This window comes from Onychomys torridus, chromosome 1, assembly GCF_903995425.1.
Source record: "Onychomys torridus chromosome 1, mOncTor1.1, whole genome shotgun sequence".
NCBI classification, from domain to species: domain Eukaryota; kingdom Metazoa; phylum Chordata; class Mammalia; order Rodentia; family Cricetidae; genus Onychomys; species Onychomys torridus.
In genome coordinates this window covers 18,971,239-18,988,303 of record NC_050443.1, presented here as the reverse complement: position 1 = coordinate 18,988,303, position 17,065 = coordinate 18,971,239, and the positions used below count along the sequence as shown (strand labels likewise).

The following is a 17,065-nucleotide window of genomic DNA, read 5'->3' as shown; positions in this document are numbered from 1 at the left end:
TTTATAAATTACCTTGATTATGGTGTTTTATTACAGCAATAGAAAGTAACTAATATAGCACTTTGTGGTAAGTAGAGAAGCAGAGAAAAAGAGAGATTCTTGCACTCAGCTCTGCTTCTTCTCTGTTTATCCCAATGAGAACTTCAGCCTATGGTATAGTGCCACCCATAATCATGGTGGGCCTCCTTCCCCTAATTACTCCTTTCTGGAAGTGCTTTCACTGACACACCCAGAAGTTAGACTCATCAGTTTCACAGGAACTTCCAAATGCACTCAAGTCAACAGTGATGATCAGCCATCATGGGATGTTTACAGAGCATAGAGCTCAGCATCTAGGAAACACTAGGAGATGTTGGCTCATGTTATCTAAAGTTTGTGAGAATGGCTTTTAGTGTCTAGATCGTCCAACAAGCTAGGAAGTCACTGTGAGATTTACCTCATGAGTTCACTCTCCCTCCAGTTAACCTTCATGGAGCTTATGGTGGTGGAAGGAAGGTTGGTTTCAGTACAGAAAGAATGAAGCATTTGCAAATGGCTCAGGGAGCTGTTGTGTACCTTCTCTCTGCCATTTTTTGAAGGGTGGATAGGAAATGGGGTGGAGTCTTCTCTGCCTGTCTAGGGACATTTTTCTGAGTTGAGCTCCTAGTAAGCAAGAACAGCTTTGTCATAGTTTCTCATGCTCCTCTAGAAAACTGAACCCCAATTCTAGTAGACTCCCTGCAGGGCTGGCTATGCCAAAGTGGTTCCTTAGGAAAGCCTTACTTGTGCTGTAGCTGTGTGTGCTTTGCTACCCAGGCTGCCATTTGTGGGGTACCATTGTGAGTAAAAGTTAGTAAGGACACAGAGCAAGGAAGCCAAGCTTGGAGGAACAACTGGGTTGTGCAGCAGGAGATGACTGCCTCTCCATGGCAGATGGAAGCAGAAGGAAGAAGGCCCTTCATGGTGTTAGGTAGCCACAGAGCCTTGAGGGAAGACCTGGATTACTGAATAGGAGAGGTCTGACATCCTCTTGGAGAACATCTCAAAACCACTTTTGTGTTGAGAAGCAGCATGCCTTGTGATGGATGTGTTGGTGATGGGCGGGTTCCCAGCCACCTTTACAGGCTCAGGTCTGCTCAGTATTCCTGCATCCTGTTTTTAGTACAGGATTCTGCCCATATTTCTCAATGTGACATCTGTGTCCAGAGATTGACTGGAGTCACATGGCACCCAGGGACAAGTGAGAAAGCAGAATAAAGATGCTATAGCCAGGACGTGCTGAGAGCAGAGTGTGAATGGATTGCATGAGGAACCACAAGACCTGTTCCATTTTTTCAGGCCAACATCAACCTGCCTCTGAGTGGCACAGAAAGCCACTGCAGAGACACCCAGCACAATCTAATTCCTGGTGTTGAACAGCACTGGATAGAGAGCATCTCCTTCAATTGACCCCTGGTCCATCACTTGTAGCTGTAATGTCATTTTTTTTTTCCTGTGACAGGATTTCAGCCTTGGCTGTCCTGGAACTAGCTCTGTAGACTGGACTGGGCTGGAACTCACAGAGATCCACCTGCCTCTGCCTCTTAAGTGCTGGGATTAAAGGTGTGTGCCACCATCACCTGGCTGTATTGTCAATTCTTTATAGAAACTTATTACAATTGATTTTGTACAAATGGCCACTTATCCCAGAGGAAAGATCTTCAGTAAGCCCAGGGAGGGGAACTAATGTAATAGCAGGGCTGGATATATGGTTCCTGATCTACCCCATGCCTCACAACAGGCACTGGGCAGGGTCAGAGGAGAGACACCTCACCTGAGGGGAAAGCTGTGGTCCAATGTTCAGCTAACTCTAAAAGTGGGTCAGAATAGCTGGTAGTTGGGAGAATGGTGTCCAAGACTTAGTCACTAAAGGCCTCACTTGAAACTTGAGCTTCTTGAAGTTCCCTGATATAGTCACTGGGCTCCACAGCATAGCACTTACTTTCTCTGTTCTGAAGTGGGAGCCTAGCTGAGTACCTACCCTAGCCAGAGCAATAGAAGGTATTGCTTCTACATGTCCACTGTCCTGTACTCATTAGGTCTGGAGCTAGTTCACTCACTCATTCATATTCAATCATTGTCCACCAGATATCTTTTACATGTAGAGATAGCTATGTACCCTGTGAGCACAATTTGAATATAGCCAGGGAGGTCTGAAAGTACACAGAAACTAACCCATGCACCCAAAGTTAAAATCTGCTCTTACAGGTGCCAAGTTAGAGGAAGACCCTTTGGTAGCTAGGAATGTTGGAGGAGGAGGGCTTTGTCTTCAGGGGGACAATTAAAGGTAGAGGCCCTCATAGATGCAGAGAGAAGAGGTCTCAGCCCCAAAAAGAGCCACAGAAGTGCAGTGAACTGACTGCTGCAAGCTACCTAGTCTATCATCTGCAGAGTGGGGATAGTGGCTCCTGCCCTGCTGACCTCTAAATACACCCAAGGAGGAGTAACCAAGGATAGTGCCTGGAAGGGCTTCATGAGGAAGGAAGTTCTTCTCCTCAGGCATTATCTGTTCAAATACACAGCAGTGCCTGTTGTGTTTAAAGCCTATAATTGACTTTATTTGGAGAGTCAGTGATGGTTTGAAGTGGGTACCTGACCAAGCTTTTATGAGATCCATAAAAGCAGAAGAGGTGGCACACTGGAGTTAGAGGGCAGTCTGGTACAGCTCCTTGCACCCCAGAAACTCGTTAAAGGGACACTAGAACTCAAAGGAAGAGAAAGAGTGGAAGGACAAGTGGGGGGCAGTGTCAGACCCCTAATTCTGCTGTTTCTCATTCTCATTACATCCCATTCTACTCCAGTGTCTTCTACAGCCCCCTCCTTTCAGCCTGGATGTTTCTTCAGCCATCTAAATCTCACTCTAGGCTTACCTAAAACAATCAACTATAATGACTGGAGTCAGCAGCTACCGAGAGGCTACAGTAGGTGTGGAGTACGCAGCCTGGACATAGACAGAAGAGCAAGTACCTCTTTCCTTTCCCCAACGTCTTGGTGCGTTGACATCATGGAACTCAGAGCTCTAAGAGGGTGAGGCCTCTCAGTGGGCACAGCACTGGCCTAGAAGGTAAATTAGCGAGGGAGATAGCTGGGGCCTTGTCACCATCATTGTGTGGCCTGGCTAGCTCTTTTCCTTTTTGGCCTCTACCTTCACACATGTAAGACAAGGGGTGTGCAGAACAACGGGGTTCTGTTTCTTATTTAAGGGATGTGATACTGTATATGCCAAGGTCTCACTGTGAGTATGGGCAGGCCTTGAACTCAGTTTCCTGTCTATCCTCCTTGTTGCTGATGTGAGCTACCATGTTTGGCTTTGGTAATTTTTGAATTGAGGAACTCTTACAAGGCATAGTGGTTCACATGCATATAATCCCAGCTCTGGGGAGGCTGAGGAAGGAGGATTTAGGATTTAAAGCTAGAGAAGGCTACACAGGAAAGGGAAGGAGAAGGAGAGAGGGAGAAATCGATTCTGAGAAAAAGGAATCCTTGTATAGACATCTCTGGTACCTTATATGAGGATTGAGGAGGAACAGGAAGACACACCCCAGAGCATTCCAGTATTTTATACTCCTCCAATCAAAACAACTCTTCTTTTCTTTTCTATTTTGGAGCTTAAATGTTTGAAAATTACCAAACTTGTCATCATTCTAGGTTTGTATCACTTATGACATTAGTTACAAAGGGAGGTCTTAGAGGTGTGTTGTGCCCATAAGCCATCTCCAGCTGCACTGAGTCCCTGACAAATGGCTCAGTATTTGCTTGTAGTCAGTTGGATGTAAAAGAACTTAAAATGGCACTAGGAGATCTGCACCAGGCCACTGTGGGCTACTGTGAGGCAGTGTAGGTGGAGGACTGAAGGCCCCCTGACATGTAGCCATTCCTGGGCACGGCTGTCACTGCTGGTGAAGAAGGGCTATTTCATGGCTTGGGATTGTAGAATCATAGTGGAAAGTGTGTGCTGGAAGTGTCGTGTGGTGTAAGTGAATCTTATGCCAGGATATGCACTGGTAATCGCTGCAAATAAGACAAGAAACATAACTTGAGGGACATCGAACTTGAGGGACAACGGAAACACCAAATCCATGGGATGAATCTCTGAATCATCCTCTCACCAAGAAAAGAAACTGTTTTTAACTTGACAATGTAAAGAGAGAGGATAGTGACTTCCAGGAAGTGGGGATAACATGTACAAGTGCCCTGTGATAGCATATAGCAAGGAAATTCAAAGGTCTGACAAAGAATTAGTCAGGCTTTGCAAAGAAAGCAAGAAGTCAGGATGTTCACTGATTAAATAAGACAAACATGTAAAACTTCAGGGGCTTTTGCTTTCCTCTGAAGACTGTAGCATCAGAACAAACAGGGTGGAACAAGGCAGGATCCTTTGGAGATGATGGCTCTAGCCACAGTGTGGAGATAGAGAAGGGCAGTGTAGCTGGAGGAAGACAGTGCCAAGAGAGGACAGTATGTGGGCTAGTTAGATAAATAGGTAGATGGATGGATGCCTGCATGAGAAGTGGAGTGGGTAGGTGGAAGAGCAAGTATGTGGTAGGTGAGCTGATATAAAGGTGTGTAAATGGGTGGACATGAGATAGGATGATCATGAGGAAGTGTGAGTGGATGGAATGATGGATAGGAGGATGGTTGTGTGGGAAGGGATGATGAGGTGAGTGGGTGAAAAGACAGATGGGTGGGTGCGTAGGTGCATGGATGGATGGATACATGGTTGAATGAATGGGTAAGTGTATCAGGACTGGAAAGAAAAATGAGTAGGTAGTAAAACATGGAAGAGAGATTTGTAAATGAGTATAAGGAGGTCTTGTATTTTTCCTCACTACAACAAAAATACTCAATACAGAACAACAATTTAAATAAAGAAAAGTTTGGGGCTCATGGTTTCAAGTTACTTGTAGATTCAAGGTGGGATAGAGCACTATGGTGGGAGCACAGCTGCTCATTTCATGTCACTGAGGAAACAAAGAACGAGGCCTGCACAATATATAGTCCCCCCAAACAACCCTCCAGTGGCCTAACTCCAACCAGACCCCTCCTCCAAAGATGTCCATCCCCTCCCAATAATATCAAATTACAAATCCATCAATGGAGTAACCCACTGATCAGATCAGAGCTCTCATGATCCAGTCACCTCTTGATGAATGAATCTACCAATTCAGAGCCTAACATTCAATATACAAGCCTTTGAGGCAGAAGAATTTAAAATCCACACTGTAACAATGGGTAATGGTCTTAGAGGAATGTAAAGGGGACATGGGTGGCTATACATAGATGGATGAGTGAGTTGAAATGGATGGAAAAAGTAGTTTCTGGGTAGGTGGGAAGAGATGAGAGAATGGATGTGTAGCTGGATGAAAGGGGATAGACAAAAGGACAATTGGATCTGTGGTTAAAACATGAGTGGGAAGATGGGTGAGTTGGGAACCAGGTGAACCTTGCAGGATGAGTGGATTGCAGCTGCCAACAAGCCTAGGTGAGGAATTTCTGGAACATGTATCAGGAAAGATGCCATAGAAAGAAAGGTCCTAGGCAGTAGCATAATTAGAATGCCATGCTAGTCCATGTTCTTTGTCTACCTCTGAACAACAGGATAGGACAATATGACGGGCAAAGCTTGGGTACAGCTAGTCCCCAGATTACTTCCAGCTTTCTGAGAGCCTTCTGAGACAGTTGAGGTGTACCCTTTGGTGATTGGACATCTGGAGAACAGAGCCTAGCCTCAGACTTGTTGATGGTCATCAAAAGATATTGTCGGTTTGTCTTCTCAGACATTAAAACATATAGTCTCCAGGTGAGTGGATGAACAACTAATTGTATTTGCTTTAAAGATTAATGTAACAAGAAAACACACAAGGCTGTATTTCATGAAGTGTTTTATTCTAGAGTCGTATTTTAATGCATGACACATCCTGGGCAGTTCATTGACACTAATTTTATTTAATGAGCATATGTTATAGAATTTTCCAAGCACTATCCCTGGGCAATTAAAATGTATTAACCATTTTGGATAAATTATGTTTCTAAAGGAAAGTTCTCAGTGAGAAGCAACAAGTAAGTATCCCTGAAATAGAAGACAGAGGAAGGTTGTAAATGGGGAAATAGGCCTGATAAAGTTGATAGTTCTTGTCACAGGGCTAACCTTCTTCTCTGCCTTGGGAGCAATACCACATACTAGGTGCGTGTCAGGCCTGGCTCTGAGAAGAAATATAGGGAGGCTGGAGTTAGACCTCTGTTGTTTAGCAGCCTGCAATGGGCAACGATTGAGAGTCCACTCATTCTGTGCCTGATCTGGGGAAACTTGGACACTGACTCAAGGGCCATGAATACAGAACAGGAGAAAAACCACCAGACAACTTTAATGGAAATGAGCTGGGTGAGAGGATTTAGGGAGGTCCAGACTCACTTATCCATCACCTCAGGTCCACTCCCCAGTCAGTGAAATGGGCACATGAACACTCCAGAGTCCATCCTCAAGTCCACATTTCACATTGGGAGGTAGACTCAGATAACCTAGAGCAAGTGTTCCCCAACTGTTTCTTAGAACCCTGTAAACTACTGTGCACTGCCAGCTTCATTTGGTTCTATTTCTAATAACTGCATTTATATTTGCACGTTAATTTATTGTAGTGCTGGGGATCAAGAACCTTGCACATTCTGGTCAAGCATTGCACCACTGAACTATACCTGTAGCCCCTCACTGGTGGATTCTGGACAGGTAGTCTACCACTGAGATGCACTGATCCCTTGCCAGACTTCTGGTCATGGTATTTTGATTACATGTACTAATTAGTTTGAGAAAACAATTCTATTATTTAAATATATTCAAATACAGTTGATATGGTCCAAATAACATGTAAAAATATGTGCACAAATTATATATATATATATATATATATATATATATATATATATATACATATATATGTATATATACACACACATATATATATATATATATATATACACACAAAATGTACATATACTTTGTATAATATATGCATATATATATTTGGAAATAAACAAAGTCCACAAATATATTGCACACACCAATGCACTGCCTTCTATGGAAGGGGCTTGGAACAGCTTGTAAAAATGCATGTTGCATGATAGAACAGATTCAGGAAGAAATGAGTGAAAGAAAAAGTTGAAATGAGTCTGAAGTACATGAGAGATGTATCTCAGTCATAGTCAGTTAGAAGGTCACATTACTAAGCCTGGCTCCCTAGGGATCCAGAACAGGTTCTTAGCCCCAGATGGAGGCTATGTATGGGCATCTGGCCACTGCTGCACAGTGGGCAGCTGGGGCACATTAGAGTGTTCAACTATTCACCCCACAAACACTGAATCTCACAGCACAGGCAGTTTGCAGAAACAGGGAGGCACACAGTTGAGTCACAGTTTCTCCTCTCTTTGACTCACCCTCTAGCAGAATACAAGGGTGTCAGAAAGCAAACACACCCACAGCTACCCACACACAGGCTGGGGGAAACTGAATTTGCTCTAGAGTCCTTGGGATAAAATGGGGTGTGTGTCTCTAACCTGATGCCAGAAAGGAACTCCTGGGAGCAGGAAGACAGGTGGGTGAGGGGCGTGGAGGATGAAACTAAATGAGACTGTCCAGATGAGAGTTGATACGGTGAGAAGCTGTGCAAGGGGGCAGTGCAGAGGCAATATCCGACAGAGGCAGAGATTCCTTGGAGTCATCTATGGGGACCTCTGGGCGCAGCAGGACCTGACAATGAAAATGATCTTCCTGAAGGCATGAGGACAGGAGAAATGAGTGCATACAACTAGCCTCCATATGGGAGTCTACTTCACCTGGAACTTGATCCACTGAAGGGAAGGGGGCAGGTGAAAACCTGTCTCCTGGAGAGGATTAAGAAGAGGGTTCAGCAGCTAGGAAGCTGAAAGATTCACAGACTCCAGGAAGCCACTGCCCATAACCCTCTACCACCTCCCCACAGCTGGGCAATAGTAGACATGTCACTAACTCTAGGACTTATCTATGAAAGGGAAAAACGGGTTCCACATCCTAAAGTCACCGTGAACTGGTCACAGTAGAGGAGGAGCAAGATTGGAGGAAGTCAGCCACTGAGGGTATGGCTTTGAAGGGCATATCTCACCTAGCTTTCTTCTTCCCCCACTCTTTGTTTCTGGCAGCCATGAGGTAAGCAACATTCCCCATCATGTACTTCTCCATGATGTTCTACCTCCCCACAGCCTCAAAGCAATGAGGCAGTGGACCATGGTCTGACACCCCTGAAAACATGAGCTAGAGGGAATCCTTCCTCCCGTGAGTTTATTCATTCAGGTATTTTTTACAGTAATAAAAAGCGACTCAGATACTCCAGTAGCAGATAGGCTCCTCCCACTGTGTAGGATGGGGAGCAAGGGGATTGGCTGAAGCAAGAAGCCTCATGGCCCTGGGTAGGATGAGTGAGCAGGAACCACCAGCAAGGCACAACTGCAGTTCATGCCTTTTCTCTAAGAGATACCTATTTCCTTTAAAACACAACAGCATTAGTTAGTTGCTTCTAGTTTTTGCCCCACTTACCAGCACACATTTAATTTTATGGCAGAAATGAATTCCACCCAAACAAACTCCCTTAGTGCTCAATTATTCCTCACTGGCTCCCTTTAGATAAATATTCATGAAGAGGCTTTAATTAAAATGTCAATAGAGGAGGCAGCATTGCATGATGCCATCTTCCCACTCAGCAGCAAGTTGGACCTGTGTAGAGCCCAGTGGGGGAACTGAGAACTGAGCTTGCCAGGAGGGCCAGCCCCATGTCAGGGAAGGGACCTGCCCCAGCCCACTGCACAGCTGAGCACAGACCTAGTGGGATCCAAGCCAGACTCCTCCTCAGTTCTGAGCCAGAGCAGGCTCAGATGCTGTGAACTTGGACATCAACAAATGGCACGGTGTGGGGATAGATGTGAATGAGAAAGGATGCACAAGAATCCACTGCACATAGGCAAGGGTGGTCTCTGACAACTCACCTGGGTCTGGCTGGGGGTTTAGGAGGGCAAGGACTCAGAGATTCCTACTGAAAAGAGCAGATAGCTTCAGTGGAAAAGTAAAAGCAGAAGTACTGGTGCCTGGGACTTTCCAAAAATCTATTTGTTTAGGACTCTCTCAATTTTCATATGTCAGATTAAATTTTATTTATTTATTTTTGCACCCTTCTGCAACCTAGGCTTCACCCTCAGGTGTCCACTTTGTCCCTCACTGTGCCAATAGATTCTGCAGAAGATAGGGTTTATAACTAGAGAGGCAGGAAGTCGGGGAGGTGAGGAATCACAATGAAGGGTGAAGGACAGTTCCTCAAGTGACAGATTCTGCCTTGGCACTGGCTGCAGTTTCTGGATGATATGTAAAGAAGGGATGGTGTGTGACATTGACCTTGCCTAAGATGTTGCCCATGTCCTTTTTGTTCTCCTCTTGAGGTGGGGGTGGGTGGGTCTGCTGCTCTCAGAGGGAGCACAGGTGCACCTGAAATGGCAGAGTCCTCAGAGCATGTAAGGGAGAACAATAGGTAAAAGCTGTCTAAAAAAGGAGGGCTCTCTCCAGCCTTGAGTGGAGGATGTTCTAGTACAAGCTTGCTCCTTGGGAAGCCCTTTTGTCTCATTCACAGAAGCTGCAAACGAAGAAAGCAATACAATTGAATATGAGCGATCAAAGGGCCCCCATCCAGAGTACATGGCTTGGGTCTCTAACTTTTTTAGCCAAGAAGTCTTTGTTCAAAAGACAGGTTAGAACTTCACAAAGTACACAGCAGCTTATAGTTACCATAGTGTGCTCAATAGAAGGGGGCCCATCTGCAGGCATACACTCCATGAGTCCTCCTGACTTCACAGCCAGGCTCAAGGGTGGAATGTCTTTGCCTGTGAGAGATGGGACAGTACCAATCTGCCTTCACTCTATGTGTCCCCATTCTGCACAGTTCTGCAGAGGGAGACACAAATAGGCAAAGCCTGCAGTGCCAACTTGCAAAATGAGCTTCAGGCCACCAGAGCCAGAACCAGCTTACTGAACCCAACATATCATAACACTAGTTACACTTCCCAGGCCTGAAAAAAAAAAACAAAAACGGCAATCTGTGAGGAACCCTGAAAAGGCCCTGGCTGAGTGGTGTGTGTGTGTGTGTGCAAGCTGCTGAGCAGGCCAGCCTTCCCCAGCCCTACCACAGCTTCAACCTGCAGAATCAGGAAATAGGTGGTTGGGTCAGAGGTTTCCCAGCCTTCCACACAGACCGGATATCCCAGACCCACATGTGGCTACCAATGCCACCCTCACAATGTTCTCTATGTTAGTCAGCCTTGTGTCACTGTGACAAAATAGCCAACGTGAATAACTTAAAAGGAGGAATTTTTATTTTGGCTCCATTTCATGAGGCTTCTGTCCATGGCTCTGTTGCGTGGGGCCTATAGTGAGGCACAGCATCATGGTGGGAGCATGTGGTGGTGTGAGACTGTTCAAACTCATGGTGAACAGGAAAGAGAGAACACAAGACACATTACAAGTGACCCACTCCCTTCAACAATTCCCACCTAAAGTTTCAAGACCTCCCAAAATGACACTTCTACTTGGGAACAAAGCTTTGGTCCTGTGAGCCCTTGATGGGGAGAACTCATATCCCACTGTAAACTCCCCTGGGAGCTTCATTCACAGGTTTGGAATCTACACAAGAGAAAGCCCAGACACAGCCTCCTCCTTTTCTTTATTAAAACATTAAATGGTTTTAACAATTCCATGAACTTTTCTAATGGGGCTTTAGAATTCTTTTGTTGCTGGATAAATAGAAATGATGAAATTCCCAGGCAGAAGCTACTTGGACTGAGATGTGTGTGTGCGCACATGTGTGTATGTGTGTGAGTGTGCACGTAAGCATGCACACATTCCTGGCCATTGTATTCTTTCCAGTTCTTAGTTATTATATTTTATTATCTGCACCTCCCAATGTCCTCCACTTCCCACTTCTCTTTACTCCCCCTCCCCCTCCTTTCTTTCACTCCTGCCCACTTCCCCACACATGGACTCAGGTCTCAGTATGTAGCCCAGGCTGACCTGAAACTTGCAATCCTCCTGCCTATGTGCTGGAATTATGTGCCACTGCACCTGATTCAGGGTCTCAGATGCTTCACTTTCATTAAGAATGAGCAGCAAGTGCTAGTTTGAGGTGAGGATAAATCACCCATTCTTCTTCCCAGGGCTCCCCTCACCTCCTGGGTTTCCTGAATCTCCAGTTGTATTATGACTAATACACTTGTGTGCACTCTAGAACTATTCTTGGTTCATCTCCGGAAGGGAGAAAATAGATGAAGAAGCTGTTAGCATCTGATTTGTTCAGCATGCCAGCCCCATGCTCTAGGAATGTCAGAAGAGAGGCCACAAGGTAGGGCAGTGAACCCATCCCAGCTGAGCCAAACACACCACCCAGCATTGTCCACCTATGCCCTGCAGGGTCAAGCTGAGTTGCACCTGTCAGTCCAGGCTACAGTGAGCAGTCCTGGCTGCCTTTTGGAGACAAGGAGGTAAAGACTCAGGCCCCAGATGCAGAGGAGGCTCAGTGCTAGACATCACAACAGGAAATCTTCAAATAATGTGACCCCTTGGTCACTAAGATCCAGGGGTATTTTAAAAAGACGTAGATGATGAGACAGTTTGCCCATGGTGGAAAAGTTCCCTCTTGGGAGGGCACTCACAAAATTAGCTCTTCAGCCCTATTTAGATAAGATGGTCCTTTTAAAGTCTTATTTGTAGAGTTGGTTCTCTCCTTCTACTTTTATATGGGTTTGGGGGACTGAACATAGGTTGCCAGGCTTTCAAGCAAGTGCCTCTGCATGCTGAGCCATCCATCCATCTATAAAATGTTATGTAAATATTTATTTATGCGATGCTGGGGATTAAATCCAAGGCCCTGTACATTTGGGTAAGTGCTATCTCTCTGAGATCTATTCCTAGATCCTGTTTTTTGTTTATTTTGTTTTGTTTTTGAAACAAGGTCTCACTATGTAGCCCAGGCTGGTCCTCCTGAGCACTGGGATTGCAAGTGTGTCTAACACACCTGGCTTACACTGGCTTTTTCTGAAACCTCTGCTTGCATGACATTGACTATCTGGACTGCTTTTGTTTATATGTTGTATGGGATGTCTTTTGCTGTGTGACAGAGGACCTTAAAACTCAATGACTTTGGTGTGACATGGTCATTGTCTTAGGTTTTTATTGCTGTGAAGACATACCATGACCATAGCAACTCTTATAAAGGGAAACATGTAACTGAGGTGGCAGCTTACAGTTTCAGAGGTTTAGTCCATTATCATCATGGCGGGGAGCATAGTGGTGGGGAGTATGGCTGTGTGGAGGCAGACATGGTGCTGGAGAATTCTACATCTTGATCCAAAGGCAGCAGGAAGTGAACTGAGACACTGGGTGTCTCAGCATATATGAAACTTTAAAGCCTGCCTCCACAGTGACACATTTCCTCCAGCAAAACCACACCTACTCCTACAAACCACACTTCCTAATAGTGCCATTCCTTTTGGGGACCGTTTTCTTTCAAAGCACCACAGTCATTACACAACACAGTGATTTATCTGGGCTCATCTGGGAAGTTTCTCACTTGTTCTCCACTGGGCTCATCTAGGCAGTTGGTGCCAATTCACTTGGGGATTGATTGGTCTAGAGGGACCTTATCTAGGACATTTCATGACCCTCAGTCTTCAGAAGGCTGACTCAGGCTTAGACAGCTCTTTCTAAAAGTGATATTCCACTGTCTATAACAGGTCACGTAGGGGGACACTATCACAGAATGTGCATGCTGGAGAGGAAGAAGGCTTCTTGTGGTCATTTCTGCAGCCCATCTCTATGAAACTGCTTAAACGCCAGACTAGTGACACAAGCCAGACATACACTAATTTTATGGCATATGCTACAAGACCCAGAGAGTTGAAGGGGGCTGTTAACAACAGGGTTAGGCTTAGAAACCCTTGTAGCCACCAAGCAGACATCCGACTTTATAGACCCCACAGATGTTGATCTCTGTCTTGCATAGGCATTGCTTTAGGCAGCTACCATGTGGTCCTCCTGTCCCTGACACTTCTATCTCTGGCCCAGCACAGAGTATCAAGCTGCTTTTTGCATGGAGGATTGAACTCAGGGCTTCATGCACACTATGGACCACTGAGCTGTGTCCTCAGTCTGCAAACTTTTAAACTTAAGCAAGTGATACTGTAATAGTGACAGTACCATTCAAGGGGGTACTTGAAGGCAAGTTTAAATCTCTCTTTACCTCTCTTATTCTTACAGTACCACCCAGCCAGCCATCCCCTGCCTGGCTTACATGCCCATTGGCCAATTTTATGGCTGCTACTTGATGGTCTGAAATTCTGAGCCCAACTGCTTTCAGATACCTCTCATGTTTGTAACTGTCACCTGAGCCTGCCTCAGTGCTAGGATTTGCAAGAGTGTAAAGATCAAAGTACAGGCATTAGTTGTCTAATCTCCCAAGCTATGTGTTTAAGAAGCACCACTGTCCCCTGTCCTACTGTTCAGACTGTTTTGTCCATGTGCCCAAGAGCCTCTGTGAATTCCACCCAGACCTCTAGCCATCCATCAGCTCACCCATCACTGCATCCATCTTCCTAGCAGTTTGTGACAATGAGGATGTGCAAAATGGATTGAAGTCTTTGATTTTCTCTGCTGATGATGGCCAGAGGCAGAGTGGACAAATTTTGCCAGGCCAGGAAGGAAGACTTGGAAATTCAGATCTGAAGGCTAGTGAGTCTGGATGGGGTCCTGGATGGACTTCTTAGCTGGGGTTAAGGGTGTGAAAAGAAATAGCAGCTCTGGAAAGACTGGACACAAGGAGAGCATGCCTTCTTCTCAACCCACAGTGTGAGCCAGCACCAGCCCATACATGAACAGCTGGAGTCACGGAGCTTCTGATTGGATCATCTCTTCAGGTCCTTTTTAATTAAGGAGAGAAAAGGCACAGAACAATGAGTTGCAGGACATACACAGTTGCAGACAGAGCAAACTAGATTATGGAGTAGGGGAAATGTGTTGGACAAAAAAAAAAAAAAAAATGAGGGCTAGATCAAGTTACATCACAGTTAGGTATGCACCTGGAGGCCAGTATACCACACTCAGGCATTCATGTTTACTGTTGCGCTAGCCACAATTACAAAGATACAAAACTAGCCTAGGTTTTCAGACTAGATAAGGAAAATGGGGTTTTATATAAAGACATTAGAATTTTAATCAGATGAAATTATATTTTCAGGAAAGTATATGGAATTGGCAGCCATTGTGTTAAGCAAAATAAGCCAAACTCAGAAAGACAAGTATTCTGTCTTTATGTCTTTCTAGATTTAAAACTCTCTCTCTCTCTCTCTCTCTCTCTCTCTCTCTCTCTCTCTCTCTCTCTGTGTGTGTGTGTGTGTGTGTGTGTGTGTGTGTGTGTGTCTCCATGTGTGATGAAAATAGAAGGGGTACTATTAGGAAAGGAGACCAGCAGGAGTGGAGATAGGGTGAGATGTGATAATGGGGCTGTACATGAGCAAAGTCTGATGAAGATATGTATGCTGAAGTCTTGATTATATTGAGTCTATTATTTTGGATGCTAATTAAATGAATTAATTAAAAAAAAACTAATTACAACACAAGGCTCAGGAAACATCTCAGAAAAGAAGGCAGACAGATTGTAGGAGTCAGAGGACCAGGATGCCTGCTTAAGAGTGTGTCTTCTATATATAATAAGGAACTACACTCATGAAATCTCAACAATATGGCTGCTTAAAGAAGACCTACACAATGGCAACACCAGTTGACGCTAACAGAGATAGGGAATTAATGGCTTCTAGGAGAGGGAGAATCAGTCTTCACCAAGGATGAGCCCATTAACAGCTATGCAATCCCAAGTGGTCAGCCCTAAACATATGAACTCAGCATCTCTCTCTCTCTCTCTCTCTCTCTCTCTCTCTCTCTCTCTCTCTCTCTCTTACACACACACACACACACATACACACACAAACACACCAACACACAAGGATAGTAATAATTAAAGGAGTCATGAATTTGAGAGGAGGAAGTAGGTGGGCTACACTGGAGGAGTTGGAGGGGGAGAAGGGAGGGGTAGAAATTATATAAATTCATAATTATATAATGTGTCATATATTAAATTCTAAAAAAAGACTAATATCAAAAACTAAAAGGAAAGAAAAGGATTGACAGTATTTCTACCCATTAAGCTTGATAGTACTACAAACATTCAGGCCCAGCCTTGTTGGAGAAGCCCTCATCTGACTTAATGGAAGCAAGAGGGACACAGCTGCCCTAGCAGCAGCTAGGGCAGGCAGCTTTGCAAAGTCTCCACACTCTCTGTAAATCTGGTGTTGACCAACGAAGAGCCTCCCACAACCCTCCTGGGTGTAGAGTTGCAGACCAGACTGCTGGGAGTTCAGGGGAAATATACAGGATCCCATTCAGCAGTGGTGTCTCCCAGCACTAAGTCAGAGGAGCAGGGAAGCCCAGGAGGAGCAGGATATTTTGCAGCTCAAGAGCCCAGAGCTCTTGGATGGGCTTTTCCTGGCTACACAGGGAGGTCTTTGCAACATCTGGACACTTTAAGAACAGGCAAGAAGCCAAGCAGTGGTCCAGAGGAGGTGGGATGAAGACATGCATACGGTTAGTGCCCAGAGGCAGACCAGGCACCCAGGCACTGGAGAAAGAGGTGGATGTGACACAGACAGTGTGGGGCCAAATATGTGGGATCTTGGGTATCCACCCATAACAGCCTGTGATTACTAAGTTCCCCACCTCAAAAAGTGGCTTGACAGCTTGGTTATGGAAGGAAGACTCAGACACAGAAACCACCCAAAACAGGACCTGTGTGGATGCTGAGCTGTGCCATCTAGGCAGGAGCTTGGAGAGGTTGCATGGAAGCTGGAACTGTGTGTGGATGTGGCATCTTCATGGAGGAGGTGGGGGAGGTGAGCCTTCATTTCCAGGACAGTTGGAAAAATTGTGCTGAAGACAAAAGAAGCTAGTTGTTTTTAGTGAAATAAGACAATGGCTTGGACTTCTGAACTGCAGTCTAGCACATCGACCTCAGGGCAAGGGCATTTATGTCTGACCACAGTTGGCTCCATCCTTAAGCTGAAGCAGCCATGGCAGCCTCCAGCTGGCTACTGTGGTTTCAGAAGCCTCCCTTGGCTCTGGTCTGCCTCAGTGTTCCAGGTTATCAGGAATCCAGTTAACTGTCTGTTTTCTCTTCACCTATAGGTACTGTCCCTGGCTACAGTGCAGACCCTCTGCTGTCTCTGCTCTTGTTAGCTCTGCATAAGTTCCTACACCCACTGCTGGGACACTGACAGCCATAAAACCTCAGTAGGCACCCTGGGGAGGACACCTTGCCACATGGACACAGGGACCAAGGGAAGCATGAAGAAGTCCACACAGAAATAAATAAATCATATTTTTGGGGAAGTCATACAAATTTAGAAGACTTAAAATAATGCAACAAGTTTCCAAATAGGATGGAGTGCAGGCCGTGCAGTGTGCATGGGGTGCTGAGTACTCCACGGCAATGTACAATATATTTTTCTTTCCTTCACATTCCCTCTGAATCTTCATTTTGCACGAACTGTTGAGCAGGTACTTTGAGGATAATATGTTAAAAAAAAATGTCAAGTCAAAGCCTTTCTGACAAAGTAAAATATTTTTAGGAGATTATTGTGTTTAGAAATTTTTTTGAATTTACATTTTCTTTGGGGGATTTTCTTTATTAAATTATTTCTTTGGAGAAATTTTGATTAAAAAGAAACATCATAATTAAAAGTCACTGTCAATAATATTTATTTTTAAATAAAGATTGGAAACAAGGGTATAGTTGTTTATAAACTCTACTGTATATTACTGAATAACAGTTGAATAAAAAAAACTTTTAAATAGATTTTTCTAAAGCTGTGTATGACTTTCAAGATTCAGTGCCTGCTGCAGCCAGACACTATGACCTCCTCTTCACAGACACCACTT

General features: G+C 44.8%; 1 protein-coding gene across 1 annotated transcript in view; it reads left to right on the top strand.

The window, feature by feature from the left end:
- The window catches only part of Vstm2b (V-set and transmembrane domain containing 2B), a 29,517-nt gene extending 12,991 nt beyond the window's left edge, over window positions 1-16,526 (top strand). Inside the window, exon 6 of the mRNA XM_036167310.1 lies at window positions 16,313-16,526. Coding sequence (XP_036023203.1) covers window positions 16,313-16,401 — 89 coding nt within the window. The 3' untranslated portion in view covers window positions 16,402-16,526. The remainder of the gene's footprint in view (window positions 1-16,312) is intronic.
- Window positions 16,527-17,065: the final 539 nt, after the last annotated feature.